This window comes from Gouania willdenowi, chromosome 20 (genome assembly GCF_900634775.1).
Source record: "Gouania willdenowi chromosome 20, fGouWil2.1, whole genome shotgun sequence".
Classification (NCBI taxonomy): Eukaryota; Metazoa; Chordata; class Actinopteri; order Blenniiformes; family Gobiesocidae; genus Gouania; species Gouania willdenowi.
This window is the reverse complement of record NC_041063.1, coordinates 27,502,367-27,526,936: the sequence shown is the minus strand read 5'-3', so window position 1 is coordinate 27,526,936 and position 24,570 is coordinate 27,502,367. Positions and strand designations below refer to the sequence as shown.

General features: G+C 42.4%; 1 protein-coding gene across 3 annotated transcripts; it reads right to left on the bottom strand.

Annotated features, from left to right (window-relative positions):
* Positions 1-1,189: 1,189 nt before the first annotated feature.
* LOC114453951 (phospholipase D1-like) lies at positions 1,190-24,089 on the bottom strand. Of its 3 annotated transcripts, none has more exons than XM_028433991.1 (26): positions 23,995-24,089; positions 16,462-16,632; positions 16,106-16,269; positions 15,162-15,304; positions 14,984-15,089; positions 14,814-14,879; positions 14,684-14,742; positions 13,567-13,659; positions 11,463-11,615; positions 11,236-11,385; positions 10,641-10,724; positions 10,422-10,503; positions 10,229-10,339; positions 9,806-9,988; positions 8,315-8,525; positions 7,623-7,751; positions 7,437-7,555; positions 6,568-6,681; positions 6,357-6,467; positions 6,192-6,280; positions 5,855-5,968; positions 5,719-5,768; positions 4,182-4,316; positions 3,943-4,096; positions 3,758-3,875; positions 1,190-3,647 (listed from the first exon to the last, which is right to left on the bottom strand). In XM_028433991.1, exons 2-26 carry the CDS (start codon positions 16,598-16,600, stop codon positions 3,423-3,425), a joined length of 3,102 nt encoding a protein of 1,033 aa, XP_028289792.1. In that variant the 5' UTR covers positions 16,601-16,632; positions 23,995-24,089; the 3' UTR covers positions 1,190-3,422. The 3 variants fall into 3 exon arrangements, with proteins under 3 accessions (XP_028289792.1, XP_028289791.1, XP_028289793.1); XM_028433990.1 differs by lacking the exon at positions 23,995-24,089 and adding an exon at positions 17,369-19,408; XM_028433992.1 differs by lacking the exons at positions 9,806-9,988; positions 23,995-24,089 and adding an exon at positions 17,369-19,410.
* Between the last annotated feature and the right edge of the window lie 481 nt (positions 24,090-24,570).

The following is a 24,570-nucleotide window of genomic DNA, read 5'->3' as shown; positions in this document are numbered from 1 at the left end:
GGGGGGGGGGGGGGGGGGGGGGATATGGTTTCACAACAATTACACACTGCAATTCAAATATTCCTCTCAAAGAGTTTACACACGTGACTATGCACAGCACACTTACACCCTTAAGGCCCCACCTGAAGGCCTGACTGAGAGCTTACCAGGTATTGGTGACAAGGGGGGAGCACAAGTTCAAATAAAACGCAAAACAAAAAATGAATAAAGAGAAGAAAAAAATAGGAACTAGCCCCGCCCCACGGGCAAAACCCAGCTATTTGCCCCTGACCGGCTCACGTGTCAGGGCGGACTAGAACAAAGGAAACAAAGCTTAACTAATAAACAAAACAACACATTATTCTCAGCAACAGCAGCGTATGGACCCCGATGCTCTGCAAAGAAAACATTAATAACCATAAAAAAACACTTTAATACAAAAAACATTAAAACATATCAATAAAAGATGAACTACAAACAAACTTTAAAATACCTGGTCTGTCGGTAGTCTACCAACAACCAGCTGTATTCCACTCAAACAGAGAACAAGCAGGGAAGCACATCTGAAATAATAAAGATGGTAAATGTCATGTGCTAGACACCAACACAACATACCATATACACACCAAACAGAATCTCCTGCACCTTCTGCATGTTCATGTGGAATAAGGTGTGTTATTCCACTGTCCTCATACCAATGGCTGAACAACCTGTTTTCTTCCTACAGGCCACCATTTGTAGTGTTCTTAATTAGTGCACCTACCTAACACCTGTCACATGTGTGTGTGTGTGTGTGTGTGTTGGTCTTCACAGGTGATGGAAAGGAGCATCAGACTCGGGCTTAAAGTCTGACTTAAACACACAAACACTTTTAACCTGACCCACTTGATCCTAGGGTCACATGATCAGAACAATGACCAATCAAAACATCAATACAGGAAAAAACAAAAAGGCTTTTGTCATTTTTGTTGTCACTGTATTTTGCAGTTATTTTTGTGTATATTTGTTATTTTTAAGGTATTTTTGTTTATATATTTGGAGCTACCAGTTGCTCATGTCTGCTGTCTGTAAACCCTGTGTGTGTGAGTGTGTGTGTGAGTGTGTGTGTGTGAGCGTGTGTGTGAGCGTGTGTGTGTGTGTGTGTGTGTGTGTGTGTGTGTGTGTGTGAGTGAGTGTGTGTGTGCTGTTGAAGGATGTAAAACAGACGCTGTGGGAGGGACAGCATGCCTTCCTTTATTTACGCTGCTTTATGTTTGACAGGCTGTGCAAATGCTGCATTTCACAGGAGGAGGTCTCACACATTTTTTCATTTCGTTAAGACACAGAGTTACGTTACGACGCTTCATGCAAAGAACAACCACAGAGTCACGCTGCGTTTAAGGACGCCCGAGACATCGCACTGTTCTCCAGTTCGGCATCCAAAGCAGATCCTTCCTCTCCTTGTTGGTCACTTCACGGATTAAATATACAAAAACCCCCTCCAAAATAAGAGAGACATCAGTCTTTAGGCTCAGGTTACATTCTTAACCATTTCTCATCCTTTTGGTCACTTTTCAGCAAAAACAGGGAAAATAAAACACGTAAAAACTACAAATAAAAGTAAAGTGACTCACAGGCAGTTTTAACACCACCAAAGAAAAACTCTAAATCTGAACTTCATATTTCTAACACCAGGAAACTAAATTTACGTGTTTCCATGGTAACAAATGCTTAAATAAATAATTGATCCACATTGGACTCACTTTGCTGCCCCCTGGTGGCTGAAAATCTCCTGGCAGCAGCTTTGAAGGCGAAAAAACGTCTGACGGACTCAAACGCAGCGTGAGCGTCGGCCACTTCCTGATATTTTGGCTAACAGTCAACAGGCTCGAGGTGTCATGCAGGACGGCATTCAATGCTTCATAAACACCATTGTCGCGTTTGTAGAAAAGCGACATAAAACAGAAATGTTTACAATTTCTGTTTCACAGCAACTTTGGCACTTAACCGTGAACGGTACGTAAACATTACAGAGAACCAGCAGAAAACACCTGCATAGGGACAAGAGGGTCGTAGCCAACACTGAAGAGGCATGGCCAACACTCACTGAAGAGGCGTGGCCAACACTGAAGAGACGTGGCCAACTTTATATTTTGGGCATGGTTAATGCTAAAGAGGCGTATCCAACGTTGATGTGGAATCTTTGTAATGACTTGACTCAGAAGTTTGAAACATTGCTTTAGAAGGTGTTGCGCTCACTAAGGGGGCATGGCCAACACTGATGAGGTGTGACCAATCCTTCTTAAGGGGCGTGGCCAACAACTTGTGCAAAGAAGTTGCTTTAAAAATGTTTGAAGAGTCACTCTGAGTTTCTTTTTCTGACTGGAACCATTGGTGGAGGAGAACCAAAGGTAGAAAAACGTTCCTTACCTACAAAGAGGGGAACTGAAAGTGATGTGAAGGATAGTCTTGGTTGCACAGAATCTTTTTTTTTTTTAAAGGATTTTTTGGGCTCTAGTGGCCTTTATATGACAGTTGCTTGACAGGAAAGGGATCAGAGAGAGCAGGGAATGACACGCAGCAAAGGGTCCCAGGCCGGGAATCGAACCTGGACCGGCTGCAGGTGAGGAACTACAGCCTCCGTACATGGGGCGGGCGCTCAACCCACTGAGCTACACACCACCCCAGTTGCACAGAATCTTAACGAGAACCTGTAACTACTGCTCCTCCTCGGGAGAACGCTTGGTGAGATTTAAGCCGAAGATCTCCAAAGTCGAAATTCAAACCAGGTGAAGTTCTGCAGCTCAAAGTCTCACTGGACTTGAGAAGAGTTCTAAGATGTCCTGGAGCTTTAGTGTGGGGTGATCATGAGGTTCTGATCCAGAGGTAGTTCCTCTTAGCTTGATCTCTGAAGGAGAACTTTGAGCTTCTGGAACACAAGAAAGAATCCTTCTGTCCTTGCTAGTCCTGGACTGGGTTTTAATCAGATACTGACCCGGGTTGGCTGACTGTTGGTCCCTTTCCCTGGTTATAGGTTTGGTATCAATCCCTGATTGGGATCCACACACTCAGGTTCTGGATGTTCAATTGGTTCCAGGAATCTCTCTTGTTATGGATCAATTGTGGTTGTAGCTTTCATGGTTCTGTTGGAGCTTGTCAGCTCAGGGGTGTTTTTGTATGGCTTGGTTTGGACCTGCTTTATAGCCTGGATGAGTTTTTGGATTGGATGTCTCAGGTCTAGATCCAGTCTTTGTGATGTTTGGTTTTCAGTTTTCTTGCATTGGTTTGAGACTGGTTCTGGCGTTTCATCTCATTTAATGGTTCTGTGTCAGAGTTCTGATCTTAGGTCTTTTTTTGGAATTCAAACAACAGAAGTCATGATCTCAGGAACCTTCTGCTCAGATTCATGGTCTAAGAACTCTTCCAGGAACCCGATTGGAGAACACCAGAATGGCCTGGTTCCCTCAAGTCCAGACCTCCATCGGCACCATGGCCTCTTTGGAACCGATGGGAGGAAGAAGGTTCTGCTCACACAGGAACTGCAGTGGGAACTGCACCAGGAAACCTCGAATCTTCTTCAGCTCCTCTCGGGCTCGGGTCGGGTCCTCCTTCTCCAGGCCTGACTTGGAAAGAAACGTCTCCAGTTCCAGAAGGTTCCTGACATCGCTGGACGGAAGGCAGCGGAAAACCTTGAGGAGACAAGAACAACTTTAAAAGAACACAAAGACCTTTCAAATTGTTAACATAACCATGGCAAACTGAAGAATCAAAGTTCTCAGTTGGAGATTCTCTGACTCACCCTCTGGTAGATGGTGGCGTTGCGAGCACACGTGGACATCCAGACTTCTTTGTAGAACTGGTCACTGATTGGGTCAGAGATGTTGATGGAGGGGTCAGTGGAGGCGCCGAGGATCATCCTGGAAGGAAAAGGTCATGTGATCTCAGGGCCGTCTCTGATTGGATGACAATGAACCGTTGGTGTACCTGAAGCACTCGAGGCGGAGCTTCAGGGCGAACACCCCCGCCTGGTACGGCTGTCCGTCCATCACTGAGTCCTCAGTCTCCGAATCCTCCACGATCACAGCCACCTCGCTGTCGCGCTTTCCCAGCATGCTGCGGTCGTTGATGTTGGCCGAGCCTGAAGGAGGAGGAAAACAGAAACTCATCCAGGTCTCTGGTTCCTGAAACCTTCTAGGTGCATCATTTGTGTGTTTGTATGTTACCAATGATGACGGTGTTGTCGTCGGCGATGAGCATCTTGCTGTGGACATAGATGAGCTCGGTGACTAACTTCCCCTCCAGGTCTGCGTGAGTTCTTAGACCAGCGATGGAGATGTAGTTGATCCACTGGTCGCCCACTGGAACAGTAAACGTTAGCGCTCAGGAGATCCATTAAAGGAACAAATCATGAACCTGACTTAGTCTGACTGACTCAGTCCCTGATGTAGACATTCTCAGCACTTTGATCCTACTGACCTCATCAGTGTGGGACAGTAACTAATGTGGCCCTTTGACTCTTATACAATGGCTCCCTATAGCTTTAAAAAAAACTATTGAAATAAATAGTTATTTTTACAGAGGTTATTAATGATTAATGACAAATAAAATCAAGATATAACAATTTATTAACCTAAAATAAATCACGTTGTACAATGACTCAGCACATTCCTGCTTCACCTCCTACAACATCTACAGACCATCAACTTTCCTCCACCTGTGACTAACCTTAAGTTTTAAATCCCTGGTAAGAAACATGATCATGTGTTATCATAGTCATGTTACTTTTTGTAGACTTTCATATACATTAACTATAAAAATCTTCTTTATAAAACATTGTGTTCATGTAAACTGAGATGTGTAAGAATTTGAAGATGAAAGATATTGTTTTATTTATTGATGTTAATTTATTTAATTTTAAACTGTTTTTAAGTTTCTATTTACATGATCAATATAAATCACATCAAATGAAATCAAACATTATTCTATATAATTTTAAGTGTATATAATGTAATACACTGTATTGTCTTCATAGAGAAGGTATTTATGGCTCCAGGAGGACTTTAATCCAGGTGAGATGAGGTTAAATGGTTCCTTGTAGAGTAAAGGTTACAGACCCCTGACCAGGGGAAGAGGGTTAGGAGACCCCACTATCAGAGCTGGACCCTCTCAATTTAATTCATGGGGTGAAACAATGCAGATGATAAATTATGCTACGGTTAACTTAATTCAAGTACAGCATTTCTGTAAAATAAAAAAACAGAATACATGAAACCTGTTGTTATGATTTGCTGTTATTTTTTAAAAGAATGTTACGTCTTCTTTTAAAATGAAAATAAATGACCTGTTACTTCAGCCACTGATTGTTGCAGAAAAACTTAACATTGACACTAAAACATTTAGCAAATATATTTTGAGTCATTGTCAATCTTTACTTCACACAAAACTACGATACGCCAGTTAAGTCAACTATTCATCAGCATGTATGTCTATGTTGTGCACTGTCCAACCTCTGTGCTGGTGCGACCAACTGAGAAAGTTAGTGTAGAGTCCTGGTTCTATTCAGACAATCTGAATGACTCAATCAAATCTCGACTACGTTCACAAATGACATCGTCCTTAACTCTTCACATGATGACCTAATCTATCAAAGATTTATTGGGGCAGTGACTCAGTTTATCGGCCATTGATTGTACTTCCTTAATGTAGCCAGAGCCACTTAATGAGATGATCTTTCATAGATTCAGTTTTTGGCTCACTTACTCTCTCTCCTCAGCTGGGAGATGATGGAGTGATCTCCTCGGTTCATCGTCCTAAAGAGACGAACAAAAAGTCAGCAGGTCCCCACAAAGGTCCAACAGACAGACAGACAGACAGACAGACAGACAGACAGACAGACCTGTAGTTAAAGTGCATGACGGCCTGAATGGCACTTCCTCCTCCGGTGTTGATGTCTCCTTCAAAGCCTGGCAGCAGAGGAGTCACCACGTAAACACGGTACTTCTTACCCTCCCTGAGAGACAGACAGACACAGACAGACAGAGACAGACAGTTAAAAACTAGAGATAGAACAAAATTAGATACAGATGGTTGGACAGTCAGAAAGAGGCATACAGACAGAAAAATACACATGTGGACAAATGGACATGAAAAACAGACTGAGAAAGAAAGAGAGACAGACAGATAAGACATAGAAAACAGGAGGTACAGACACAGACAGACGGACAGAGTGTTACTTGTATGCTTTGATGATGCGCTCTGCGATGGCGTCTCCGATCTTGTTGAAAACGTGTCTGTTGTCTGCACAGCTGATGAAGAACTGGTTCTAGAGACAGACCAACAGACAGGCGTCAGTGACTGATTCTGGCTGTTTTCAGGGACGTTCCTTGTCCCACTCCTACCTCGATGTAGATGAAGTGCTGGCTCTGCTGGATGACGTGAACGTAGGCGTTATGGATTGACTCCTCGTGGTACTTTATGCCAGCTGACCAATCACAGGCTGAACGCAGGATCTGTGGGGGTTGGACTCAATGAGACGGACAGACAAGTGCAGACCTGGAGACAGACAGTAGGCGAGAGAACCCTGAGATGCCGACCAGTTCTGGTACTGACCTGGACTTTGGCGGACACGCAGTTGGGGACCTGGTAGCGCTGCTCTCCGGCTGTGATGTGGGATTTGGGCAGCAGGTACGGATACGACTGCGCTCTGTACTTTGGCTTCACCAACTGCAACACAGAAAGGGGCGGAGCCAAGATTACTTTGTTGTTGTTTGTCCATCGAAGTCGATGAGGACCACTTGAAGCAACCAGGGATTAAATTACTCTACAATCACGGCTCCCAGTTTGTGTAGCATTAGTGCTAACCTCACATTTAGCATTAACATTAAGCTCACATTAGTGTTAGCATTAAGCTTACATTCAGCATTAGCATTAAGCTTAGATTTAGCATTAGCTTTAAGGTCAAATTTAGCATAAACGTATGTTAAGATCACGTTTAGCATTAAGCTCACATTTAGCATTAATTTTAAGTTCAGATTTAGCATTAGTGTTGAGCTCAGGTTTAGCATTAGTTTTAAGATGACGTTTAGCATCAGCGTTACGCTCACATTTAGCATTAGCTGTAAACTCACATTTAGCATTAAGGTTAAGCTCACATTTTGCATTAACTTTAAGCTCACATTTAGCATTAAGCTCAGGTTTAGCATTCGCTTTAAGTTCACATTTAGCATTAGCGTTAATGCTTACATTTAACATTACCGTTAAGCTCACATTAGCATCAACTTTAAGCTCACATTTAGCATTAAGCTCAGGTTTAGCATCCGGTTTAAGCTCACATTTAGCATTAGCGTTAATGCTTACATTTAGAAATAGTGTTCAGCTCACATTTACCATTAAGCTCAGGTTTAGCATTCGCTTTAAGCTCAAAGTTAGTATTAGCGTTAAGCTCACAGTTAGCATTAGCGGTAAGTGGTGAACCCAACCTTGGTGAAGTTCCACCTCTGGATAAAGTGTCGAGCCACGTCTCGCGCTGCCTTCCCGTGAACTACCGAGGAGATGTCGTGCCACGGCATCCTGGGAGTCGTGTGTCGGTCGATGAAGTCTGCAACGATTCGCACAGGAAGTGAGACAGGCAAGCAGGCGGAGGCAAACCAGGGCAGCAAACTGACCGTCAAAGGGTTTTTCCAGCTGGATCCAGTCCTTGTGCACGAAGTTACAGTAATCCTTCCCGTGCCAGAACCGCGTTTCACCAAACAGCTCGCCAACACCCGTCTTTAGGCTGCGTGACAACTCCCTACCTTAAAAACACAGAAAGAAACACAATCAGCCACAATGTTATGACTGCTTCTATCGGGGGTGGGGCTAATCAAGAGGCAGGTGTCACTCAGGGTCAAACCACAGCAAAGCAACGTGGGTAATGACCCCAAACTCACCGGCCACCCTGAGCTCGGCCAACCTGCCGGGGATCAGAGAGCTCTGACTGCAAACGCTGTTTGACCAACCTGAGCAGAGCACCGAGGACACAGATCAGAGCCCACCAATGAGAACCTTTATAACCTAAAGTCAGTGAGGGACCTCCAGAGTCTGAAACACCATTGGAGCTGAAAATCATCCAGGACTTTGAAGCCTGCTCAGACCTGGAGGCCCACGGGGAACTGGAAACCTAGTAGACAAGGGACCCAAAGGCCCACATTGACTTTGAAGCCCCTGAAGAGACCTTGATACCCACTGAGATCTGGGAGCATTTCTAATAAACAGTAAACCAGTATCTTCCACCTTCTCATCACTCCAGCCCAAAAAACATCTGGAGAGGTTTCCACAGTGAAGATACAATCTAAAACAGTTCAGAGTTGTGACTCACTGTCATCAGGCTCCAGGTCGCTGTCGCTGTTGCTGTCGGCGCTAGCCAGTCCGTGTTTCTGAAGGTGTCTCTTGAAGCTCATCCTGGCCCTCTTCATCCGGCCCTGGCCTTTCAGCTTGGGCTGGTCTGCAGAGTCCATCACCGTGAAGATGGCCTGACAACTGACCTGAGGAACGCCTCCGCCACCGTTAGTTGGAGAGGCAGCATCAACCTGAGGTAGCACAGACACAGGAGAAGGATGAGCTCTGTGATGGTCCTGGCCTTTGATGGACCTCCTCACCAGTACCATTCAGAGACCTTTGGAGGGGAAGGTGCTCAAAGATAAAACCACCATACAGAAACATAACTTATATAACCGGTTAAATAAAGGAGGGGAGAAGATAAGGCCTATATCTACAAAGCCATAATTCAAGCTTTGCATTAATTTAGGACATATGAAATCCTTTCTTTTCAGTTTTCATCAATTTGGAGGACAAAAATAAAAATTTTTTAATTTCACAGCTTCATTTTTGTTTTCTAACCTCAGTAAAAGTTCATGAGACTAGCAGTGGTCGTCTACTGGGGGGTGTTGCACAAAACCAGGATAGGTGATAAAGCCTGGAAAAATCAGCTATCCTGGATAAACTTATCAGGTCAAAGGTCAAACTCAAACCGGAGCTTCCTGCTGAACATTCCCACAAACTACTCCTTTAACTCATTGACTGCCAAAGACGTCTAAAGACGTTAATTGTGTTTTTTGGCTGGGGTTGCGAGGAGACAGTGTGACGAAGCTCTCCGGTGAAAATGTAACTTATACACTGATGCAGTGACCAACTGGTGACATGTAGGTGGCAGCAGAGCACCTTTGGATGAGTGTTCACACGTGTTGGGCAGAGCTCAGAGGGAGAGGAAAGGAGTTTACGAGACAGAAAATAGTGCTACGAGAGTTGATGCTGAAGTTCCCACCAGCTCACAGCAGCTTCGCACTCAACCAGAGCATGTGTGGAACTAAGTGGACTATTGAGAGTGTGGTGACGGTGAAAGAAAATGATCAAAAAACGGGGCAAGCGGTGACATTTGGCATGTCCGAGAGGAGGAGGAAGTTGCGTGTGTGGAGAATGACGGGGGAGAGACTTGGAGGAACGCCAAAATACAGTAAGAAATCCATTCAACTCTGACATAGATAGTAAAATAATAATAATGCTGCCATCAAAAGCCTGGTCTCAGTGATGTTTTTGTAGTTTTATAGAAGGAAACAATGTTGAGGTGTCACTAACGCAAAAAAAAATATTCAAAGAATACGTTTTTTCAGAAAAAGTCGTTTTCCTCAACTTTTTGTCACAATTTTCTGATGAAACTTGAGACTTTAATATTTCAGATTCTGTCATAGTACAAAATATTCTGTAAGTCCTAAAAAATCTGTGAAAATGCCTGATAATATGTGGTTGGCTGCTCTGAAAGGGCTGGCAGTGAATGAGTTAAAGCAGACTTTAGGGGATCAGTGTGAGTCACCTGGTCCAGGTGAGACAGCGTCACACTCCCAATGTCAATCAGCCGGTGCTCCTGGTCATCCCAGCGACCGTAAGCCAAATCGATCCCTCCCACAAAGGCTACTGATTGGTCGATGACCACAATCTTCTCATGGTGCGCCCACAGGTAGACTGCCGAGGAAACGTGATCTGGGTGACGCATCACCTGAAGAAGAAACATCCAGCGGGTCAAAGACAAACAGCTCCCCCTGTTTCTCTACGTTACCCCCTGGGTCTCTGGGTTACCCCCTGGGTTATCCCGTTTCTGTGGGTTATCCCCTGTTTCTGTGGGTTATCCCGTTTCTGTGGATTATCCCGTGTCTGTGGGTTACCCCGTGGTTCTCTGGGTTACCCCAGGTACTTTAAGTTACCCCTGGTTCTCTGGGTTCTCCTGCTTCTGGCTCACCTTGATGTTGGGGTGCAGGTGCCGTAGCGTCCTCTTGCTGTATCCTGAGTTAATGCCCAGGGCTAATTCCACCTCCTTATAGAGCATCACGAAGATATGAACACCTTGTTGCTACGGTAACGGCACACAGCGAACAACATGTAAACAACGCGTGTATACAGTATACACTGTGTGTTTTTGTGCGTGTCCTCACTGCTTTGCGTTTCAGGATACAGTCCAATCGCCAACGGTTACCCTCGACGACCGGCCGCTTCAAAAAAATCTCTGGACTCAACCTGAAAAACCAGAACCAGAGTTCAACGTGTGTGTGTAACGGTAAACTCAGACAGTAAGTGATCCGTTTGACCAAGAAACCTCCTGTAGAGGCGACACGTGAAGTCTGACACACACGCGCATGCACGCACACACTTACCACCAGTCCGTGATGAATATTTCTTCCTTAGCTTCTTCCAGAGCATCAGCCACGTCCTCCATGTAGTTTTTACCATTTACATACCTGATGAAATACACACAGACATACACACACATAAAGACACACGTAAGAAGATCCAAACCTCACTTTTTCACACACACACACACGTGTGTGTACATAAACACACACACACAGTCTGCCCTCACAGACTGGATAATGTTGCGGTTGAGTCTCGCTTTCCCTCTTTGTGTCACATTACTCCAGTGACACACGCACACACACACACACACACACACAGTGTGTTGATGACCTCAGCAGCTCTCACTGCTGACTTGTTTCTCCAAGGTGTGATCCACCCCCTGAACCAGTCAGCATCCTGTGTGTGTGCACTGAGTGAACGGTGTGATCGGACCACATGCTCATCAAAGCAGTGAAACATCACCATGTGTGTCTTCCTGTGACACTGTTTGGGTCAGACTGGTCATCGTGTTATCCTGTGACTGGTGTCTGACGCACTTGTAACAGTTGCTGTTACGGTTAAACTGGTCATCGTGTTATTCAGCTCTATGAAAGGGTTATGTGTTGCCGTGGCTACCATTTGGCGGGAACGTTGACTTCCTGTCTAGCGAAGGATCCGAAGCGATGGTCCTTGAGGAAGGCAGAGCCATGTTTGTGAACAAAGTGCTCGATGGACTGACCCCACCATCGAGCCTGTCTGTAGCTGCTGCCCTTCAACACCAGAGACCTACAGACGGAGGAACCATAGACAGACACTGTAACACACTGTAACACAATGTAACAGACACAGTAACAGACACTAACCTAGACAGACTGTCTACTCTGACTCCGTGCTGTGTGTCCGTATCCTTAGAGTCCATCTTTATACTGAACTCTTTATCAAACAACATCACAAAGGAAATGAAGCCTGAGTCTGGTTTCATGTAGAGGAGACATGAGTCCTTCACCACCAGCCACCTACACACATTACACACACACACACACACATTTATATATAGGTGCTGGTCATATAATTAGAATATCATGAAAAAGTTGATTTATTTCAGTAATTTCATTCAAAAAGTGAAACTTGTATAATGTATACATTCATTTCACACACACTGACTTATTTCAAGTGTTTATTTCTTTTAATGTTGATGATTATGTGTAATGAATGCATATAATATACAAGTTTCACTTTTTGAATGGAATTACTGAAATAAATCAACTTTATATACATATATATATATATATATACACACTATATACAGTGGATATAAAAAGTATACACACCCCTGTTCAAATGTCAGGTTTTTGTGATGTAAAAAAATTACTCCAAGATAAATAATTTCACAACTTTTTCCACCTTTAATGTGACCTATAACCTGTACAAATGATATTGAAAAACAAACTGAAACCTTTAAATGGGAAAAATAAAAACTTAAGATAACCTGGTTACATAAACACCCTTAAACTAATACTTTGTTGCAGCATCCTTGGCTTTTATTCCAGCACTTAGTGTTTGTGGGTCAGAGTCTATCAGTGTGGAACATCTTGATGAGGTCATATTTACCCACTCTTCTTTACTAAACTGCTCCAAATGTGACAGATAGTGAGGGTATCTCCTGTGTACAGCCCTCTTCAGATCACCCCACAAATAGTTCAGGTCTGGACTCTGGTTGGTCCATTCCAGAACCTCCATCTGATTGTGGTGAAGCCATTGTTTAGTTGATGCTGTGCTTAGGGTCATTGTGGTGATGAAAGTTCCTCTTCATCTTCAGATTTCTAACAGAAGCCTGAAGGTTTTGTACCAACACTGTCTGGTATTTAGAACTGTTCATAATTCCCTCCACCCTGACTAAGGGCCCAGTTCCAGCTGAAGAAAAACAGCCCAAAGCATGATGCTGCCACCACCATGCATCACTGTAGGTATGGTGTTCTTTTGGTGATGAGCAGTGTCGTTTTTGCACCAAATATACCTTTTGGAATTATTTGCAAAAAGTTCCACCTTGGTTCCATCAGATCATAACACATTTTCCCACACGTGTTTGGGAGACTTTAAATGTGTTTTTACAAAATGAAGCTGGGCTTAGATGTTTTTCTTGGTAAGATAAAGCTTCTGTCCTCCCATCCTACCCCATAGCCCAGACATATGAAGAAGATGGGAGATTGTTGTCACATGTTCTACACAGACAGTACTTGTCAGAAATTCCTGCAGCTCCTTCAATGTTGCCGTCGGCCTCTTGGCAGCCTCCATGTCCACTTTTCTTCTCGTCTTGTCATCAATTTATGATGGACGTCCTGTTCTTGGTAAAGTCACTGTTGTGTCATATTTTCTCCACTTGATGATGACTGTCTTCACTGTGTTCCATGTTATATCTAATTCCTTGGAAAGTCTTTTGTACCTTCACCTGACTGATATCTGTGAACAATGAGATCCTCTGATGCTTTAGAAGCTCTCTGAGGACCATGGATTGTTCTGGAAGATGTAGCTACAAAAATGTGAGGAAAAGCTTCTCGAACATCTGAACTTTATTTGAGGTTAATCAGAGACACTTTAAATGGTGACAGGTGTGTGATGACTCCATGTGAACATCAACACAGCCCCGCCCCCAATTATAAGAGGGTGTGCACACATTTGCAACCTCATTCTCTGTTTTTTATTTTTACTTCACCTGCCTGAAAGGTTTCAGTTTGTTTTTCAATATCATTGTACAGGTTCTAGGTCACATTACAGGTGGAAACAGTTATGAAATTATTTCTCTTGGTGTCATTTTTTTACATCACAAAAACCTGGCATTGGGAACAGGAGTGTGTAGACTTTATATATCTACTGTTTATATATATATTTATTTAAAATATATACAAATACACTTAAAGTCTGTATAAAAGCAGTATAAATTAGTTCCCAGTATAAAATGGTTCTCACCGTTTAGACCAGCGATAACACATCTTTCTGTGTCCACAACAGTTTATCCCAGGAATTCTGTGACCTCCAGATCGTTTCAGCACCATCCCCTCCCTGGAGAGTAATCAGAGTACTATCAGTAAGTAGAGTAACTAAAGTAATCAGAGTACTGGTGGTAATCAGAGTACTATCAGTAAGTAGAGTAACTAAAGTAATCAGAGTACTGGTAGTAATCAGAGTACTGGTAGTAATCAGAGTACTGGTGGTAATCAGAGTACTGGTAGTAATCAGAGTACTGGTAGTAATCAGAGTACTGGTGGTAATCAGAGTACTGGTAGTAATCAGAGTACTGGTAGTAATCAGAGTACTGGTAGTAATCAGAGTACTGGTAGTAATCAGAGTACTATCAGTAAGTAGAGTAACTAAAGTAATCAGAGTACTATCAGTAAGTAGAGTAACTAAAGTAATCAGAGTACTGGTAGTAATCAGAGTACTGGTAGTAATCAGAGTACTGGTAGTAATCAGAGTACTATCAGTAAGTAGAGTAACTAAAGTAATCAGAGTACTATCAGTAAGTAGAGTAACTAAAGTAATCAGAGTACTGGTAGTAATCAGAGTACTGGTAGTAATCAGAGTACTGGTAGTAATCAGAGTACTGGTAGTAATCAGAGTACTATCAGTAAGTAGAGTAACTAAAGTAATCAGAGTACTATCAGTAAGTAGAGTAACTAAAGTAATCAGAGTACTGGTAGTAATCAGAGTACTGGTGGTAATCAGAGTACTGGTGGTAATCAGAGTACTGGTAGTAATCAGAGTACTGGTAGTAATCAGAGTACTGGTAGTAATCAGAGTACTGGTGGTAATCAGAGTACTGGTGGTAATCAGAGTACTGGTGGTAATCAGAGTATTGGTAGTAATCAGAGTACTGGTGGTAATCAGAGTATTGGTAGTAATCAGAGTACTGGTAGTAATCAGAGTACTGGTGGTAATCAGAGTACTGGTGGTAATCAGAGTATTGGTAGTAATCAGAGTACTGGTGGTAATCAGAGTATTGGTAGTAATCAGAGTACTGGTAGTAATCAGAGTACTGGTGGTAATCAGAGTACTGGTGGTAATCAGAGGTGTGTTGTGTTCTTACAGGCCTTTGGGTCCCAGGTCGTGGATGAAGGAAAGCTGACTCACATCAATGAACTCCATCTGATAATCAAACAAACACATTGATTGGATTGTAAAGCGTGTGGGCGGGGCCTGCGTTGGCGGTTGCCTACCGTAGCGTGGTAGTTCCTGTACATCTGCATCTTCAGGAGCTTGTTCAGATAATCCTCTAGTTGTTTCTGTGACCAACACACACACAACACTCATCACCAGATAACACTGCTTTTTAGTTTGGTCTCACATAACAGGAAGTGGGAGCTTTGGGACAGGAAGTGAGACCTACCCGACGGCTGGACACTTGCCCCTCCCTCTCCAGCTCGTCTCCGCCTCCTCGAGGCAGACTGGGCATCTCCCTCTCCTCCACCCCCGTCTTCCTGCGGATCGTGTGACTGCACCCGGAACGTATACATTACATACTCTATATATTAGAACATGTCATCATCATAGTGGGTGGGGCTTACCTGCGGGATGGCAGCGGCAGCCTCATGAAGGTCTTATACGTCCTCAGCTCTCTGTGGAGGTCAATAAAGTTCTTCTCCTTCTTCTTCACCAGCCACGAAAACTCACCATGTCTCAGTTCGATCTTATAGACAGCGGGCATCGCCTACACACACGCACGCACGCACACACAAGATTACACACAATTACTGGAAAATTGCTATTTATTATATATAAAATTAAGAATCTTCTCAATGAAGGAATATTCCTGACTTTTGCTACATATACTGTTGTCACGTGTTTGGATTTGTAAATGTGTAGAAATGCCACCAGCACCAACGATAATGGCCACTGCTATGGTTTCAAACCTTGCTTCATCAAAGACCATATATGATAGTAGAGGTTTGGTTAGGTTCTATTCTTTAAAAGCAGGAGATAAACTAACGCTAACATTTGTGAGAAGCTATTTTGCTTTGAAGAGTCATATTGGCTGTAGTGAAACAGTTAAGTGTAATAAAAACCATAATTTAATTAAACGCGAACCTGGGGAGCCATGTTACAGTTCTATAGCTTACACATATGTAGTTAATAATTATTAAAATATGTTTCATATCAAGTTTACCCACTACTTCAGTTCCCTTGAGTATCATTTTATCTTTTTTTTTAAACATATATAAATCTAGACGTATATTGATAGAAAAAAGGCTCAGACGCCCACACCAAAAATATTAATACCAATGTTATCATTGATTAGGAAGCATAACAAGGTAACTAAGAAATGAGAAACTAATTGGATGATAAATAATGTTTTTCATTTTCGCTGATTTAAGACATGCGTCAAACTGAGCCGTTAGCATTAGGGATGCTAACAGGAAGCTAATGTAAACTAAAGTAATTGTACTTCATTGTAAGTGAGCCCAACCCTGGTAGGCAGCGCTTGAGCCCAACCCTGGTAGGCAGCGCTCACCTTGTTGACGCTCCTCTGGTGGGTGACGTTGAAGCGGTCCTGTGCTGAGGTGAAGCGCTCCACCTCCAGGATCTTAGCACTGATTGGACAGGACAGGAACACCTGCTGCCCCGCCTCCTTAAAGCCCACCGTGTTGTAGACCACAGTGAAGGGCAGACGCTCCGCTGAGGATGGACACACACGCACGCACACACACACACACACAGTGAAATGCTGCTGACTGCAGTGGTGTTAGAAACCAGCTGGTAACCGTGTTAACTGGTGACTGAGTCCCAGCAGCGAGGCCAGGACCTGCTGATGGCTTTCAACACAGAAAGGCTCAACGGTTATGATGCTGGTTGCCGTGACGACAGTACCTGAGGCCACGGTGTCGGTGGTGTCGTAGTCTCCGTCCCCGAGGTCCAGGTCCCGCGTGTCCAGCCTCTCCATGATGCCCGTCATGTCGTTGGCCACCAGCTGAAGGGTGCTGGAGCTGGGCTGGTTCTGGTGCAACATGTTCACACAATACGGAGGAGCCGCCCACTCACCTGGACACACACACACACACACACACACACACACACTCAGGCCAACTGGGGACAGAACGTGTTCTATTACAGCAGGACTGTCAGAAGGTTCCCAGATGTTCTAATGTTGGCATGCGGACCAACAACTGGTTTATTTAGTCCTTTTAAGGACAAAAAGACAAGTCCACCAACAATCATCCTGAGTGGGTGTGTGTGTGTGTGTGTGCATTATCCACAAGCACTCTGGTTAATTGGATACAATTTGGACCATTAGTCAGACCCCCCCCACACCGCTCCCCCACACCGCATCTGTCTGCCACTCACACACACACACACACACACACTTAATGAATATTTAACTCAGCTCTGAAAACCTCCTGAAAGACGTCGTACCAACATGAGCTCCAAAAAGAGACAGAAACCACCAGGAACCTTCCTGAAACCAGTTTAAAGTAAAACCTCTGAACCACAGTCGTCTGAAAACCACTGAACCATTGTGAAAACAAGTAACACCTACTGAACAACCAGTTAAATAAAATAACCAGAACAAAAGGAACAAAGCCAATTATGACCAGTAAACCAGAACCAGCTAATAAGGAAAAACTAGCTGTGGGGAAACCAGTTTAAAAAGTGACCAGAACCACATCAGTCCAAAAACCAGTTTGAAACCTCCTGGTTTCAACCTCAAAGTGTCCTCACAGAGACATAAAGTGTCCTCACAGAGACATACACTCATGTATCAGGACAAAACACTGACCTGTCTGTGAACCTTCATCATCTTCATCATCCGTGTGGTCTCCCTCACAGTCTGTGGGAAACTGTCACACAGGGACGCACTGAGAGAGGAAACCCTAATCTGGGCAGGACTTAGAGCTGAGAGAGGACCGCTATTTGTCCTCCCACATCTAAAAACTCACAGGCAGCCAATCAGTGAGCTCAGGGGTGGGGCTTACATTGGTCAAGATGTTTAAAATCAAAAATATGTCTGAGACTTTAAACCACCTTTACTTTCCAAACATTTGAGTTCCAGGAGGTTATTGTACTGCAGAGTAGTGGACCACAAACCACAGGAAGACAAACAAGGTCAGGATTTCAGAGTAAAAGCAGTTAATCACACTTTCTTTCTGTTTCATTGAAGAGAAAACACGTTGGTTGCCATGGAAACACAGTCCAGGTTTAAGCAACAGGCTTGGTTTACCTGCTGCAGACACTCATCATTTATAATAATACATTCCTTATGTTCTCACACTAAAGCTAAACACTGTCAGCTGAACCAATCAGCTCCAAGCTGAGAAAAGTTTGATGGAAAAGGAAAAGCAGCATGGTCAGAGTGGGCGTGGTCAGAGAGGGCGTGGCTAAACCTGGCTCTTTTAAAGCACACTGTGATAGAATAAATAACCCACGTTTTACAACTTGTTTGTGTCCCGTTTACAGTTACATCCTGTTCAAATCTAGATTTGACTTTTGTTCTGTAAACATCCATTTATATTACATCTAAATTATGTCTCGTTCATGCCCGGTTTACATCTGGTTTATGCCTTGTTTACATCTGGTTTACGTCATTTTTACAACTAGTTAACATCCAGTGTACAATCTGTTGACATTTACATCTGAATTAATTCCTGTTTGAATCTAGTTTATAAATGGTTTACTAAACATTTACAACTTATTTATGTCCTATCTACATCTTTTACATCCAGTTTACATTGTTTTTTACATTTACGTCTACATTAATTCCTTGGTAGATCTAGTTTATATCCACTTAACTATCCCTTTACAACTTATTTACATCTATTTTACATGTGGTGTGTCTGGTTTACATCCAGTTTACATTTACATCTGAATTCATTCCTGTTTAGATCTAGTTTATATCCAGTTTACTACGCTTTTACAACTAATTTATGTCCAGTTTACTTGTGATTTAAGTCCCTCTTAAACGTAGTATGTCTAGTTTATGTCCAGTTCACATTTACTTCCTTCCAATTGACTTCCTGTTTACATCTAATTTACATCCAGGCTTGGATTTAAACATTCAGTATATATTCCTGATTGGTTTGACTGTTTACATGTTGCTGATTTCATGTCCTGTGCACTGACCTCACATGACTGTCCTGTGTGTGTGTGTGTGTGTGTGTGTGTCCTTGTTACATAGTGGAATGTTAAATAAAAGCTGATTATCGACCAATGATCTAAAGGTTAAAGTGAATGAATGTGTGTGAACACACACACACACACACACATGGACACGTCTGAGCACAGCTACGTTCCTCATCAGGGAACTAGAGGAACCGGTTCACGGACAATGAAAACACACACACATATATACACTTTCACACACACAACTGTTATTATTACGTATCATAACAACGTTATATCATGATGATCATCCAAAGCTTTTTCTCATGAGGGCCAGAGTGTGAGAGCAGCAGGAAAAATGTCCTCACTTTGTGTGAAATTCATGAACAGTGTGAGAAAATCCACACACACCTCTCTCTTATTTTGGCATCAGGCTTGGGTTTTTTATACTCTTATTTTGAAAGTGGTCACACTGCAGGGAGCTGCAGCAGAGGAGAGTCACACAGCGACTTGTGTTCTGTCACAACATGTCGTCATCCTGCAGGAAGGGTTGTGTTGTGTGTAGAGGATGTGCAACAATAAAATATGACTGAAGACCTTCAGGATGCTCAGAGTTTCATATTAAAAAAGCTCAAAATGATCAATATTCATCTCAAAACACAGAGAGAGAGAGAGAGAGAGAGAGAGAGAGAGCCCTCTAGCGGTCAGATAATTGTTAGAAATAACTTAAACACAGACAGACAGACAGACACACACGCACACACGCACATGCACGCACACACACACGCACACAGACACACACACACACACACACACGCACACGCACACGCACACGCACACGCACACGCACACAGACACAGACACAGACACACACACAGTCCAAACATGAAATGTCATTTCCAAACATCCTTCTGACGAGTCATGTGACTTGCGGTAAGCACACACACACAAACACACACACTTCCTCCTTTTCACACCTCGTGGGGGCCGCCAGTGTTTGAGTGTTTTTATTTATTTATGGATTATGAAATGATTACAGGATGTATTGATATTTCAGATTTTCTATTCTGACATTATTTCACATTTATTTATTTTCTCATTCTTACGTTATTGTTTTTTTTTTTTTTTACTATTTATGTTTCCATATGCATATTTGTAAATTATTTATCACATTTTATATGTATTTAAATTGTAGCATTATATTCAATATTTTTTTGCAATTACTATTACTTTCTATTTAATGTAATGTTGTTTGTGTCTTGTAATTTGATGATTTATCTTTAGTGTGTAATATTTATTGAAACAATCATTGACTTGAATAGATTAAATGTACTCGCAATAACTAACTTATTGATGAACGAGCTGGTTGAAGGTGTGTCAACAGGTCGGACTGGAGCAGATCCAGCTCAGAGTCAGAAACTCGTGAGGAACTCCACCACTCCCACAGTCAACAATCAGATCAGATTAGCTCATGAATGACTCAGCCACACTAATCAGATTTAGTCCAACTCGTGTTTGTTGTTGTTTCTCTATTAAGGCATCTCTTAGCATGAGCATTATTGCACTTACTCCATGATTTACAGTTAGCATTAGCCTCTTTCATATATAGTTATTACAGGTTCACAGAGCTAACAGTTAGCATTAACACAAATATCTTTCATACATGATCATTACCTGTAAACAGAGCTAATAGTCAGCTTTAGCATCAATGTTTTGTCATTACAGGTTCACAGAGCTAATAGTTAGCTTTAGCCTCCTTAACAGGGTGGTTTGGTGACTGTTAGCACTAGAATCAGCCCATAATCAGAAGTAGCTTTAGCATTAGCACGCTGCCACAGCGGAAACAAACTCAACCTTTGGCTGCGACATCGTCTGTTTAAGTTCAGGAGGCGGAACTTTATGAGCGCCTGCTGCTGATTGGATGAAAACGCCACATTAATATGATTAGTTACTTCACATTTGTTTGGACAAAACGTGATGACAGTGACACACAATGCTGAGCTTTGTGTGTCACTGTGTGTGTCCATCCAAAAGCACACACACACACACACCCACAAAGTCAACGCACTGCGACGCCAGTGTCCGAGGAGTGATTCATAGTACACTCTACCTCTGCCCCAGTTAGAGAACGCACTGGAAGAGCCGGTCTGACTGACTGACACGCACGCACGCACACAGCAACTTACGCTCACAGGAGTTCCCCAGGGCTCTGAACTCTGTCCTCTTTGTTTATATTGACATTAATGAAGGTCACATGACAACATTTCATGTTGTTGTTGTTGTTTACATGTATGTTTGTGTGTTTGGTTGACGAGGCATGAAGGACCGTCTTCAGGAATGTGAAACGTAGTCCCGCCCCTTTACCCTCTGACCCCTGTCAGGCCAGTGCTGCTACATGCTAAGCTAACCCAGACATGTGGGAGTACAGTGGAACACAATACATAACATGACTACACAAACACAAAATGACATAAAAGGAGAAAACACTGACAAAACAGCATGACTACAAGACAACACTAAGCCACGTGTCAAACTCAAGGCCCAGGGACCAAATCTGGCCCTTTAGTACATCAACTTCGGCCCGCTCGAGAAAGTAAAAATTATTGAAAAAACATGAAACATTTTGTAAATTATCAACTAATTCAGTCATAGATAATAGATATCTCAGTCTCTCCAAATACAAAAATAAAATTCATAATATTTGCAGAGCTCAGTCTTCCATTTCTTAAATCACACGACAGCAGCCATTTTGAATTTCAAATTGTTGAAGGAACTCTAAATATTAGCAAAATCTGGAAAATTTAAGTGAATATGTTGCAGGGACTGATATACTCACATTATTTATATATTATTTATATGTGCAATAAAAAAACTAGGACACATTAATGTTGAATTTGCTCTTTTTCCCATCCAAGAATCTGTGGGCCACACGTACTTGTCCCCTGAACTAAAATGATTTGGACTCCCCTGCACGACGCCATCACTAATTATGAAAAACACAAAATTAAAACGACACAAATAACAACAATGTCCTGATTTGTCATCTGAACAAAGAAATAAAGTAATATGAAACCCAGACTGTCAGACCTTCATCATTCATCAGTTAAAACCATTGACCTCCTGGACTAAGGACCACCTCTGGGTCTCCACCCACACTCTGAACCAACCAATCCCATTCCTCTGTTTCAGGATGTTTGTCCCATTTTCCATAATCACAGAAAAAAGATGATGAACACAGATTTCATGTTCTGAATCTGAACCTTTTCTCTTTGTATTTCAAATCAGACCCAAGTTGGACTGTTAGCTAACACTGTTAGCTAACTTCTCAGAGGGCGTGTCTATCCTTTGATCTTTGGCTCTTCTTTAAGCGTTAGCTTTAGCTTTAGGTTCTGAACTACGGATTACAGACAAAGTGTTGCTTTAACTCCACCTGGGTCGGATTGTTGGTGTTAATCCTAAAAAGTGATGCCTTGGCACATTTTAATCACACACACGTCACATGTTTCTGACCCAAATGTCATCATATTATCTTTGATTGTTTTGGACATTAGTCTTAGTTCTGATCCCAGAGGAACTCTAACCCTTGAAACCAGAGATGGGCAACTTTAATAACAGGGGGCGGAGCCACAAACATATGGTTGTATCTGATCTGAGGGTCATGTGATCAACACTGATGTGTTCGAACGGTGTGTTTTTGGAGTCATTTGCGTATTTGTGTTTTGAAGGCATCAGCCACTAACCAGATGAAGAGTGTGTTCTATTAAACATGAGTAAGTCTGTCACACAAAGCTTCAGCAGCTTCTCATCAGATGCTGATTAATCATCATCATCAACAGCATCACCACTACTCTACACCTGGATTTTAACAATGACGCACTGGGCATCGTCAGTCACGTAGAAAAGGAAGAGAATGTGATGGAATTAGCTTTAATTTTAGATTCTCGTCTTTACTCACACTGACTCACTGTATCCAACCTCTGGTTCTGCTCCAGAACCGGTCCTGGTTTAAGTTTAGGACCTGCTTCTGGTCCAGGTTAACCTCCAAACCTTCTCTATCTAATAACTAACCGCTAACATGCTAAAGCTAACATTAGTCCACCTGTTTCACAGTGAAAAATATGGTGGAAATGTGTGATATTGTCTCAAAAACATGTGGGTGAGGGTTTAGTCTGTGTCATCATAGAGATATTTACATAGAAGGTGAAGTCTGACCTTTAATTCTCTGTGTTCACATTTATGAAGACAAACGTGTGTAAATGTGTGATATTTTCCTCAAACTTAAATGTGAGGCTTTATTTAGAGTCTGATTGGAATATTAACTCCATGTTTAAAGAATACTAATAAAACAACAATATTACTAATTCTGTTTCAGGAAGTCAATTCTGTATTTCCCTTCAGTTTTACGCGATCACAGAAAGTTGGAGCCCCAATAGCAGAGACCACCCCAAGAACCTGCTCGAAAAGTTTAAGAAACCACGAAAACCATCAAAGAACAACACGAAAAACAAACAAACAAACAAAAAGGGCAAGAGTTGACCCATAACGGTAAAAACATCTAATAAACAACCGTTAAAACAGTCTGAGACTAGATAATACCAGCAAAAATAAAGCAATAGGAACTGTTTATAGACCAGCTCTGTAGTACTGGTCTTAGTCCAGGTACTACCACAGACCAGTATTAAACCAGTACCACAGACCAGTATTAAACCAGTACCACAGACCAGTATGAAACCAGTATGACACCAGTACCATAGACCAATATGAAACCAGTACCACAGACCAGTATGAAACCAGTACCACAGACCAGTATGAAACCAGTACCACAGACCAGTATGAAACCAGTACCACAGACCAGTATGAAACCAGTACCACAGACCAGTATGAAACCAGTACCACAGACCAGTATGAAACCAGTACCACAGACCAGTATGAAACCAGTACCACAAACCAGTATGAAACCAGTACCACAGACCAGTATGAAACCAGTACCACAGACCAGTATGAAACCAGTACCACAGACCAGTATGAAACCAGTACCACAGACCAGTATGAAACCAGTACCACAGACCAGTATGAAACCAGTACCACAAACCAGTATGAAACCAGTACCACATTAATGAAAGTATTTAATTAGCTGTGATTTACATCATATTTACACTAGTTTGTTTATTAAAACCAGTTGATCACATTCTGATCTTTCCTCTGGTTCTAGTCCTGGTCCTATGGACCCTCTGCTGAGCTCTAACCTGGACCACATTCTGCACCGGTTCGGCTCGGGTTCCCCCGCACGCGCCCCGCACCTCTTACCTGAACACTGGAGACGCCGCAGCACGCGCACGGACTGACGAGCCTCCGCGAGCGCCTCTGTCACAGGTGTGAGCCAGCTGTGTGTCACATCTGCACTTCCGGTTGGCACACCGCCAAAGTAAAAGCCTAAACACTTTTGTGACAGCTTTTATTTTTTTAACTTTACAAAAACATATTTATTCAAGCAGCTCAGCGAGCTTTACAAGAATAACGTGCAGCATTTAGACTTTTTTTTAGAAAATTGTAACAACAAACAAGATTTAAAACTTTTTTTTATTTTTATTTTTTTAAATGTATTTATATTATAATCATTCAAATAAATCCACATCATTCTCACCGCCCACACTCTTTTCTGTTTATGTAAAATCTATGTGTGACGTTAAACAAATAACTATCAATCATTGGGTTAAATTGAGTCTTTTTGGCTTTTATAATGTAACAGAGAGAGAAATCAGCTTCTTTTATTTGACTGATGAATGATTTAATTACAATTCACACTTTATTTTATTTATTCCTCTTTAGTGAAGACTTTCCGACAACAAAAACGTACAAATACAGCACATTTTTAAAGGCGTT